Source organism: Elephantulus edwardii, unplaced genomic scaffold (genome assembly GCF_000299155.1).
Source record: "Elephantulus edwardii isolate Elephantulus edwardi_28Jun2011 unplaced genomic scaffold, EleEdw1.0 scaffold00002, whole genome shotgun sequence".
In the NCBI taxonomy this organism is placed as follows: Eukaryota; Metazoa; Chordata; class Mammalia; order Macroscelidea; family Macroscelididae; genus Elephantulus; species Elephantulus edwardii.
In genome coordinates this window covers 15,607,436-15,619,733 of record NW_006399752.1, presented here as the reverse complement: position 1 = coordinate 15,619,733, position 12,298 = coordinate 15,607,436, and the positions used below count along the sequence as shown (strand labels likewise).

Below are 12,298 nucleotides of genomic sequence, written 5' to 3'. Positions count from 1 at the left end.
TTCTTACGGCCTCTGAAAACTCACTAGATGGTCAGTTCTGAATTGATTTCAGCTCAATGACAAATAGTTGAGATATTTTCATATATATATATAGATCTACATATCATATCTATGTATCTATATACCCATATATTTATATCTATCTATCTATCATCTATCTATCTATCCATCTATCTATCTACCAAGTAAGCCCTAGTGGTGCAATTAATAAAGAATGTGGCAGCTAATTAAAAGTCAGATGTTCGTTTTTCCATTTCTTTAGGTCTTTTATTGTGTCTTGCAGAAATGCTCAGTAGTTTTCTTTATATAGGTCTTTTGTATGTCTAGTTAGGTTCATTCCCAAGTATCTCAATTTGTGTTGGCTATTGTAAATGGTATTGTGTTCTTGATTTCCTTCTCTGAGTTCTCTTTGTTACTGTAGAGGAATCCTGTTGATTTTTGGAGAGGCAAGAGACCCCAAATAAGCAAAACACTTCTGAGAAACAAAAATGAGGTTGGAGGCATAGCACTCCCTTATCTCACAATCTACTACACAGCAGTAGTAACTAAAACAGCATTGTACTGGTACAATGACAGGCACATAGAGCAATGGAACAGAATTGAGAATCCAGAAGATATTCTACAAGGAAATAAAACCTATAACATGGGGAAATGATAATCTCTTCAACAAAGGGTGCTGGCAAAACTGGATTTTCACCTGCAGAAAACTAAATAGGACCCACATCTCACACCATACACAAAAATTAACTCAATGTGGGTCAGAGACCTGGAAGTAAAGCCCAAAATCATAATGTCCATAAGAGGCAAACTGGGATCAAGCTTAGAAGCACTAGTCCAAGGTATAAAGAGACTGCCAAATACAACCAGAAATGCACAATCTGAAGAGGATAAAATTGATGCATGAGACCTTCTAAAGATTAAATCCATGTGTACATCAAAAACTTTTTCCAACAGGGTGAAAACAAAACCTACAGACAGGGAACAAACATTTGGTAATACCATCTCAGACAAGGGTCTTGTAACAAAAGTCTGCAGAATACTCCTGGGCATTCACAAGAAAAAGACTGATACCCCAATTACAAAATGGGAAAAACACATACAAAGAATTTTCATAGAGGAAGATATTCGAATGGCAAACAGACATTTTTGAAGAAATGTTCCAAATCACTGGCAATAAGAGAGATGCAAATCAAAAGCACAATGAGGTATCATCTCTCTCCAGTAACAGTGGCAGAGTTTAACAAGGCAGCAAGTAATAAATGTTGGAGAGGCTGTGATGAGAAAGGAACTCTTATATATTGTTGGTGGGATTGTAAAATGGTATAACCATTCTGGAAGGCAGTTTGGTGCTTCCTCAAAAAGCTGAACTTGGAAAATTCCATATGACTCAGCTATTCCACTACTTGGAATATAGCCTGAGAAATTGAGAACTGAAGCACAAACTGAGATTTGTACACCAAAGTTCACAGCAACGTTACTTACCATCACAAGAACATGCAAACAGCCCAAATGTCTAACCATAAACAAATGGATTGAGAAATTAAAGTACATTGACACTATGCAGAACGCAGGAGCAAGGATTTTGTAAAATAATATCTAACTTGGAAGGGACTGGAGAGCATTATCCTGAGTGAGCTAACTCAGTCCCACAAGGTAAATATTGTGTAAAACCAAGAGGGGTGGGATAGGTTGGAAGCAGAGGGATGAGGATGTGCAGGAGGAGGGAGTAATTAATCATGGAGCTGTACAATTTGGTGAGTGGGGGATGAGGGAAATTAAAAGAATCTGTTCTCTAAAAAAATGTATTAGAATTTTGTAAACAAACCAGTGTAAATTTTTTTTTTTTTAAACCAGAGGTTCAAATTCACCAGTCACTGTACAGGAGAAAATAGGAAGGATTCTGCCTATTTCTGTTTGGAAGCAGGAGTGACATGCACTTCCAGAATAGTTTGTCTCTGGAAACTCTATGAACTTGGAGAAACAATGAAAATTATACAAGTATTCAGGTCTTTCGTTCATAGGGTTGCTATGAAGTCATCTGTGGCTCGACGGCACTTAACCACAACAATTGCCTCTACAAAAGATTTACAACCTTGGAGACTCTATGAGCAATTCTACTTTATCCAACAGCATTTCTGAATCAAAATTGTTTGTTTGCCCTATAGGGTTTCTATGAGCCAATGGGTTAGTTTGTTCAATGTGTACACCATAAAATGTAAATACAGATATAATTTCCATAATGTAACTATCTCTAAATGAGAAAATAAAAATACACAGAATTTAGTGGTTGAGAAAAATATAGCCCAAACTGAATTCTACAAACAGTAAGTCTTTAATCAAATAATGTTTCATGTAGAGATTAAACTAAAAAGTAAGTCAATCATTATGATCATCTGAACAATTTATTACTTATTTTTCAAAAAAGCTTACTTACCAAAAGACAATGGGATTGTGACAATCAGAAATATCCCAACTATAACAGCAAGTATAAAGCTGATCTCTGGTTGCCAAAAAGCATCTAATGAAATAAATTAGGGGAGGAAATTCAGAATAAAACTAGATATTCTCAGTTTTACCTATGGAGGGTGAGCCAGAGCTAGCCTCCATCAGATTGTCATAAACCAGTTGCTAAATTGTTGATAGATTGAAATCAGCCAGTAGAGTATGTTATGGGAAATTGAAACCAAGGCTTTCCCGCTTGCAATCAGCTTTGCATTTCTGCTGTTGTCAGCATACCATTGGATTATACCCATCCGATCCTACTTTAGAGTGACAGAGGAAACATGTCATCTTTCTAATTCATTGGAACAAAGATTTCTCCAGTCATATTTTTACAGCATCATACACGTATTTACTAGAGAATATAAATACAAAAACATAGGACTTCGCTTTCAGTAATTTCTGACTAGCAGAGAACACAAATATATAGACAAAGGCTTGAGAAACTATAACATAGTGGATCAAAAACAGCCTTAGCCCAATTTGAACCACCCAGTAGCTAAGAATAACTCTTACATGTTTTCAATGTTATAAAGAAGAAGAAAAAGAAGCAGTAGCTACAGAGAATCTGTGTAGCTCACAAAGTCTAAAACACCATTTGGCCCTTTGCAATAAACTTTACTAAGGACAGAAACTTTATGTTGAATAATGGACTATTGTGTGTATGTAAAATGTAACAATTTACTTTTCCAAAAGAACATAATTTAAGCATCATTATTAAGGAGTTTGCTGTGTTTGTTTAAGTTAGACCATGAAGGCTGAAAAGACTTTTGTCAAAATATGAAGGAAGGGAAACTTCAGTTGAAGTGGGAGCCACTGTCCAGGGTGAAGGAAACACAGCACCAAAGACCTAGTGTCATGAGAATTTTCACTAGTCTTACATGGCTGCAGCATTACTCACACGTGAGGGCATATTGTATTGCTGTTATAGACTCTCAGATAAGAACTGATCCATAGCTCACTCTCCAGTAGTAGTAAGTTGCACAGAAGGTGACTGCCACAAAAGTTTGTACTTAACTCTGAAGGTGGTGAATGGAAAACCTTTTCAGATATATCAGAGGAGGTTTGATTGATTCATCTTGTGCTCCAGCTAAATTAACTGACAAACTAATTACTAAGTTAGTAAATTAAATAAACTGTGATTAGAGCTAGAATGCAGATGAGAAATCATGGTTTAAGTTAGCATAGGAAAGAATGCCAGAGTAGAAAGGAGGAGACAGGAATTTGCTAGAAGAAAATTGAAATGGTAAGATTAACAGAACTTGATGGCTGTGGAGAGGGAAAAGTCAAATACGGTACTGAAATGTATAGCCTATATTATTAGAAAGATGAATTACCACAAACTAAAATAAGACATATAAGGGAAGAGGTTGTTATTAACTATTGTTGCTTGGCCCTGGCTTCACAATTACCCTAGGAATAAACACTACTAGTCTGTGTTAATCTAGAAGTTCTGCTCTAACCTGCTCAGCATCACAGCAAAATGCAAGCTTCTCCTAACAGCATGGGGGTTGCTCATGAAGGGCACTGACCAGGGTCTGATCCCGGTCACACATATGGGAGGAAAGAATTCTACCACTGGACCACTGATGTCTAGATTTGAGGAAAGAGGCAGCAAATAGTTTTAGACCTATGGTATAGGAGGTGACAGTGGCAGAGATAGGAGAATAAGTCTGAATAGAGAAAGACCACGCAATGTATAGCCTTGGAAGTCTTTTTGGAAACATGGTCTTTGAGTGTGAAAGGCACAGCTTATTTACATCAGTTTGATTATTGTTGAGGAGGAAAATGACATAAAGTGATGTTTGAAGAAGATTATGTCAAAGAGATTGAATAATTCAATAGTTTGTATGATAAATTACATGGTCACCCTACCTATTGATAATGTTAAGAATGTACCAATCTTGTCACTGAACCTTTGTGTGATAAATTAGTGTGTAGACAAATGTGGTAACATACCTCCAACTAATGTAATATTCTCACTTATCTCACTATATTCTCCAAAACCAAGGTTATTTGTAGCTACTACTCTGAATTGAAATGTTCCTTTCAGATTTTTGGATTTCCATATGCAAATACTACTGCAGGATCCATTAAATGCCACCTTCCACTTTAAATTCTGGTTCTGTGAATCATTTGAGGTGCACTTTCTGCAAAAGAAACAGTAAAATAATAAATATAGACAATGCAAGAGACAATATGTTTGTTATTTTCAGAGGCACATATATCATGATAATGACAGAATTCTGAGATTCTCTTGTTGCACACTTTACCCTTGATCTCATTCCACTCATGACTTGGCTACAGAATACAGCGTGGTATTAGAAAGTCATTCCAGCAATGCATGGGACCAATAAACTCACTAGGAAAATAATGACTTATCAATCTTCCTGAGAAAGCTGAGGATATTTTTCCTACTCTTAGAATGTGTACATTTTCCTAATAATTCTAAATTCACAATTTGTAATTGGGAAGTATTATTTTTTTATTTCTCAGTCATTCATGACATCTATTATTTACTTATGCCATAGTTGGGTAAAATACATAGTTGGATAAAACACTAAATTGGTAGGAAAGATATATGTCAGCTACTAAAATGATCTTTATGTCTCAGATCACAAAATTCTGTGTTTCCCTTTTTTATTGGTTGACATTCCAACTCAAAATAGAATTATAGTGGTGTTCTGTATTGTCAAATGAAATTCTACATTATGGAATTAATCACTGAGAAATATTGTTTGATTTCATTGACTCTTTATAATAACCTAAGACATCATCTTAGTTTAATGGATGAGAAAACTTAAGTTCAAAATAAAATACATAAGTGCCAGGAAACTAAGGAAATCTTGACTAAAGAGTTTATTTTGAGATACTGTAGTTCATTCTGTTTGTCAGAGTCTAAACAGACAGAATCTGTCAGATAAGCCAAGCCTTGGGGCAATGAGTATACAGGCATTAGATGGAATGAGACATTTATTGTGTTACCTGGTTGTGGGGTGGTAGTGATGTTGGTGGTATTGAAGGGGGGGACAATAACATTATAGGAAGCACAGTGAGAACAGTAATGAGGCCTGGACAGTGAATGCAGTTACAGTTACCGGACACCAAGACACGTCTGTAGTACAGGTAGTATAGCTGAGAAGCAGGTTCTGTACTTTCGAATTTGTCCACTCACTAAAAGGGAGCTCTGGTGGCCTAGTGGTGAGGAACTGGGCTCCCAACCCAAAGATGCCAAGTTTGGATCTTCCGACTGCTCTGTGAAAGAAAGGTGGGCAATCTCCTCCCATGTGATGTACAGCCCCTAAAAACCTGCTGAATGGTTAGCTATGAGTCAGTTCTGCGTTGGCAGCACTTAAAAACAACAATCACTAAGATTTTTTTTGTAACTTTAAAATAAGTCTTTGTATTTTTGCAATAATTAATATACATATGTACAGAAAGGAGAAAAACGTGGCGGGCCAAATGTGCATGTTCTCAACCGGGGAAGAGCAAGGCTTTCTGCTTTGTTGTTGCAGCTCTCTTGTATGTTGAGAAACTCTTGTGGTGTAGTACTTAATGTGTCAGGTTGGTAAGTAAAAGGTGAGCAGTTCAAATCCACTTATTTCTCTATGGAAGCAAAATGAGCAGTATCCTCTGAAAAAATATTTACAGCCTTGGAAATCTAATGGAGTCTTGCTAGGAGTCAGAATCAACTTATTAACAGGGGGGCTTTTTGTTTGGGTATTGTATATTGGTAAGATGGTCTGCCACCATGTCCATCCAGGTCACTAAAGCAGAGGCCATGGGACCAGAGCATTCTCTGATGAAGACTTAGGATCTGGGTCTACCTCTCTCCTAGTTTCTCCTACTCTTTAGAAGAGCCTCCCTCTCTGTTCTGAATATACAGTAATTTCCTCTGTCTTGCTCATGTTCTGTGCACCTGTGGCACCTGGTCAACTCCACTTCTATCTCTGCTGTTAGGAAGGAATGATCTTGCATCTGTGGCCTAAGAAGGGTATGTGCACAACACCTGCCCTGCTTAGGCCTGCGAAATGACTTACTGGCCGTGGGGGACCAGTGCCCATAATTCAAGCTGAACTTGAAATGTCTCTTTATATGACTGAAGTGTTATTTCACGGCATATGTGTCATTTGTGGCTTTTTATTGACAATCTAGTACCTTGATCACTAATAAGAGTTGTGGGGTTTTTTTAAAATTTTATTTTTATTGATATTTAAATGAAAGTTTATAGAGAACTTGGATTTCTATTAATTCCTTGTTGCACATTTTCCTCCCTGCCCACCACTCCTCCCAGTTCAGTTTTCTCTTTGAAAAAAAATTCTTTCATTGTTGTACAATCTTCCCCTACCCCAGTCCACTTTACTATGCAGCTCTTATTCTGGACTGTTGCCATAGGAATAATACCTAATCATATGTTTCTTTTAAAGAGTTTTTTCCATCATCTGTTTCAGTGCTATGTACATTATTTATCCCCTCTTTTCTTAGTTTCCTCCCAACCACCATGCCAGGCCTGTTTTACTAACAGTGGCATTATGCAGTATTTGTCCTTTTGTGACTGAGATATTTCACTCAGCATAATGTCCTCCAGGGTCACCCACTTTGAATAATATTGCATGAGTTCCTTGTTTTTCAATGCTGCGTAGTATTCCATTTCTTTCAGTCATGATTTAGAGTGCTGTTGGGATTGAGTTCAATAATAATGATTCAACATTAAATATAAATGTGTGGTCTTTAAACAAAAATACATAAACCCAAGTTACATATTAATATGTTGATAAAGACACTGTGACCAGAGGGTTAGAGGATCCTATCCCAAAAGCAAATATTCATTATTCACTAATTCAGTGTCTGTACAGCAAGTTAAACCCAAATCAAACCTCCTACCCTTTAGTCAGTTCCTACTCGTAGCAACCATTGATCGGGCTTTTGAGGTTGTAAATCTTTGCAGAGACAGTTGGTCCTCTTTCTCCCACAAAGAAGCCGGGAGATTTGAATTTCTAACTTTTCAATTAATCGTCCAACATGTTACTCACTTAAACTCCTAGAGGTTCTTTTGATAGAACTTAACTACCTTGAGTAATGAGAATCAACTGTATTTCACTCAGCACAAGAACAGTAACAGACATTTCAAGAAGGTTTCAATTAGAAATAAGGAAGAGGTAATTCTCAAACATAAGCAGGAAAATTTTTTAAGGTTATAGGAATGCCAGAGCAAGATGAAGCAAAAATAAACCTAAAGCTCAAATTTCCAGGACTATAATTATGGAAATGACTTTTGTCCTTGGAACTTCTTAAAAGGTGGTTTCATAGTCCCGTGAGGGGAGTGTCTTGGAATTTGGAATTCTCCCTTCTAGTTGGCATGAAGTCAGTGCCTCTGCGCCAGTACAGTGCAGTCAGCTCCTCATGCTGACCCAACCTGCTGTCACATGTGTCCATCAGTAGTATACTTTTCATCAACAGCACATTTTAAGAAACTGGGAACATACCACACACCATTGTGTAAAAACTCTTATGTGACCTACACATTTCTGACTAGTCCAGGCTTTGATCTAATTTTACATTTAAAAAAAACATTTAGTTCATTATCTGTTTTCATTAGACATTATTCATCTTGCAAGAAACCAAATTATTATCAGAAAAATTTTGTCCTCTAACACTAAATTTCCTGAGCAGAGTGGTTGTTAAGTGTTAATTATGTGAGCCAATCATTGAATGACTGCTCTCCACCAAGTTTTCATGAATATCACTGTTTTTTAAAAAAAGAATAGTATGATCTGACCTCTAGGAATTGAGCAAAAAGCATAATGGTGTAGCCAAGGTTTTTCCAGATCTTTTTTTTTTATTTAGAAATACACTTTCATAATGTTGTTATTAAATGCCATCAAGTCAAATACAAGTCATAGACACCGTATAAACAACAGATCTGAATCTTGCCCTCACCTGTACCATTCTCACTATCTCCGATATGCGTGAGCCCATTATTGTAGTCACTGTGTCAGTTAATCTCTCTGAAGGCCTTCGTCCCTCTCTCTTTGCCAGCATGATGTGTTTTCTCAAGGACTGGCCCCGCCTGATAACATGCCCAAAGTATGTGTACTTTCAGAGACATTGATAATTTTGATCTGTAAATTGTTGTGTGCCATTGAGTTGGAACTGACCCATTGCTGAACTTCTAGCAGGTTTTCAGAGGCAGTGAATCACATAGGAGATTGACCGTCCTTCTCTTGTAGAGCAGCTGGTGGATTCGTACCATGTGTCTTTGGTATTGTAGTGAAAGTTCTTACCACTAGGTCCCCAGAGCCCTAATTTTGATCTAATAGTACCTTTGGAGCTCTGGTGGCCTTGTGGTAAGAAGCTGCACTGCAATCCTGAATGTGATTCACTTCCTCCAAAAACACGCTGGAGGCCCAGGTAGAGTTAGTCCTGACTCAATGGAAAATACAGAGGCAACTCGTGGTTGCTGTGAAGTAGAACACTGTGACACTGATGTGTCATATGGGATAATGGTTACCCATGGTGGACAGTGTTTGGTGATGCTCCCCTATTATAACAACCTTGGAAGCAGAAGTGTCATCCACTTCCGAAATAACTTGCCTCTGGAAATCCTATGAACTTGGAGAAACAATGAAAGTCATACAAGTGTTCAGGTCTTTTGGTCATAGGGTCACTGTGAGTCATCTACGACTTGATGGCACTTAACAACAACAATAGTGGTAAGCCATTGTGCTGTCAAGTCAAAGGCAGGTGGTTTAAACTCACCAATTGCTTCATGGGAAGAAAATGGGCAGTCTCCTCTAGTGTAACTTACAGCTCTGAAAACTCACTAGAGCGACACCTATGAGTCTGTTGTAACTCAGTGGCATATAATAACAACAGTGCTTTAATAATGCCTTACTGCTTTGCACTTTCGGGAACTCAGATGGCATAGTCCAGAGTTGTGTTGCTAACCCAAATGCTGTGCCGCTCTGGTGGTTTGAATCATCAGTGGCTCGCCAATAGAAAAAGAGGCAGTCTCCTCCCACTGTGATGGTTAGAGTCAGAATCGGGAGGCAGGTGTGCCTTGAGCTGAAACTCACTCAACAGCTCTAGGTGAATGACTTAATGAGCGGCTAACACTGTAGTTTAGAAGTACTTGTTGCAAACAGAGACATACCTGAGCTCAAGGATATAGTACAAAAGTCTGCTTCCATTCTCTTCAGCCTGTTCCCAATGTATTGAATTTTTACTCCCTTCTAACAATTTTGGAATGCCTGGTTTACTTGGAACTCCAGCTTTAGGAATAAAAGAGAGTACTGGTTGAAAGCTCAGAAATAGAAATAGAAAATATTCTCCATTGATGTCTTTCTACTGAATATGTCTATTAAAAGGAAGCCAAATACTTTAAACAAGTATTCCATAATATCCTCATCTCGGTATGTATTTTTAATTATGTGTCTGAAGGGTTTTTAGTGATAAATTAAGTAGACTACTGATTGAAGTCACGCTGTTTGAATCCACCAGCTGCTCTGTGAAAGAAAGAGGGGCAGTCTCCTCCCGTATGATTAACTGTCTTTAAAAATTTACTGGAGTCTCAGCTATAGATTGGTTCCAACTTGATGGCATATAACAACAAGGTAATGGTTCCAACTTGATGGCATATAACAACAAGGTAAGTTTTTAAGCATTTTCCTTTGATTTTTGTTTCAAAGGATCAACTTGGAGTTATGGTATAATGTTTACGCCAATACGTAATATACTTCAGAATTTTTTTGCATCTGAAATGTAAGTCACTAAGTAAATATTTAACTCTTAGTATTTTGAAGTTATCCAGATGTGCAACTGCTAACTGAAAGGTAGGTGGTTCAAACTTGTCAGCTGCTTGGCAGGTGACTTGAATCCAATGAGTTTGGCTTTAGTAACACCATTTTCATTCCGTTCTAACTGCAAAATGTCATTGCAAAATAGAAAATCAGAAGAAAAAAATTCCAGTTCAGAAACTAGATCATTACTATCTCATTAGAAGATATTTCTTAGAAAGACTCTTAGTGGTTTCAAATTTCTTCACTCAAATAAAAAGCATAATAATTTTGAAACTCTTCATTTAAAAAAATTTCAGCTTCTAGGATTGGTGATATAAATGAGAGAAGACATTTACAGGTGAAGTTCTGTTCATCTTAAGCATAGCAATACTCACCCTTTGTCTTAAAGCTTTCAGGCAGTGAGGTACTATTTTCTCCTGTTATATAAACCACCACAACTCGGACATTGTATGAAGTATAAGGTTGTAGATCTGGGATGTTACAGTCATATGCAGGGCCTTGACTGCAAGAAGCTTTCATTTGGTAAAATTCATTGTATTTCCACTAGGGGGGAAAAAATTTCTATTAACATTCTTCTTTAAGAAAATGCTCTTAAATATAGAAATCCACAAGCATATGACCCATGTTTGATTAAATTTTAAATTACATTTACTTTTCTTGAAAACTAATATCTTCTTTATGAATTTTTGAGCCCAAATATATTCCCCAGGACCTGTAACCATTTTATCATGTTAAGATATGACTAAATTTGTGTCACTTCTTAAGGTAAATTACAGGTAAGTAGGACATTCACCTTAACTATCTCTCATGCAGAGATACCAATTGTAGATGCCAACATTAAATTAGAATGTTTAGGAATGTAAATTCTCAGCTGAGCGACTTTTACAGATTAGCACAATAACACCTTCAATTCTAGAGATTTGCTAATTTCAAAGTAATAATATTTTGCATTATTAAGTCCACTGTGACTTACAAAAAGTAAAATATTTTGTTTTCCCTCCCAATATCCTCTTCAGACATGTGATATGTATATATATAATAATTATAGATTATATTATAATATATATTATTATATATGTATATATAAGCTGTATATTTTAATGCTTAACATCATTATTTGAAAATGGTAGGTTGTTTTCCCACTCAATATACAAAGAGGAAAGATAAAAGATGTGACATTTTTGGCAAAGATTCCTGGTGTGTTTTCCTTAGTAGAGTTTCCTTGGAAGGTCAGTTTCCATAAATAAACTTTACATCTCCTTTTTCATTTAGCACTCAACAAGGTCAAGTCATTTCACCAGGCAGACAGTTTAAATTGGAAAACATATCATTTTCCACCAGACAGTTAAGGGACAAGGAGATAGAGCCTTCCAGTTGAAATGTATCTAGTTCCTTTATATTGGTTTTGGAATTACTGATTCTCTTTAGTATTTTTAGGAAGTTGACCACTATGTTACAAAACGAAAGAGAACAAAGGAGTGGAAAGAATTAAAAAGATAAAAATAGAAATGCCAGTGTTGGCCACTGCCTACTTCATACTGAGAAATCTATTAATCTTATTGGACAGAGTCAAACGAAACAGAACTATAAAACTGAGTCTGAACTTCCTTTGAGAGAAAAAGGAAGAAGAGAGAGAAGAGAAACAGGTTGACTGAGTGATTGATTTAGTTCAGTTTCAAAAAGTACAGCTTCCCAAGTGTCCATCAACAAACTAATGGCTAGAGAAGCTTTGGTATATTCACACAATGGAATACTACACTGCATTGAAAAACAAGGAACTCATGAAATATTTTTCAAAATGGGTGACCCTGGAGGATATTATACTGAGTGAAATATCAGTCACAAAAAGACAAATACTGCATAATGTCACCATTGTAAAGCAGAACTGACACCGGAGTTGGGGGGAACTAAGAGGGGATAAATAATATATACTGCATTGAAACAGATGAGGGAGAGAACTGTTTAGGAGGAATATATGATTAGGTATTATTGTCATGACA

General features: G+C 36.7%; 1 protein-coding gene across 1 annotated transcript in view; it reads right to left on the bottom strand.

Moving 5' to 3' along the window:
* The window catches only part of ROS1 (c-ros oncogene 1 , receptor tyrosine kinase), a 169,246-nt gene that overhangs the window by 50,164 nt on the left and 106,784 nt on the right, over nucleotides 1-12,298 (bottom strand). Inside the window, 4 exon segments of the mRNA XM_006879005.1 lie at nucleotides 2,435-2,518; nucleotides 4,459-4,649; nucleotides 9,653-9,770; nucleotides 10,673-10,841. Coding sequence (XP_006879067.1) covers nucleotides 2,435-2,518; nucleotides 4,459-4,649; nucleotides 9,653-9,770; nucleotides 10,673-10,841 — 562 coding nt within the window.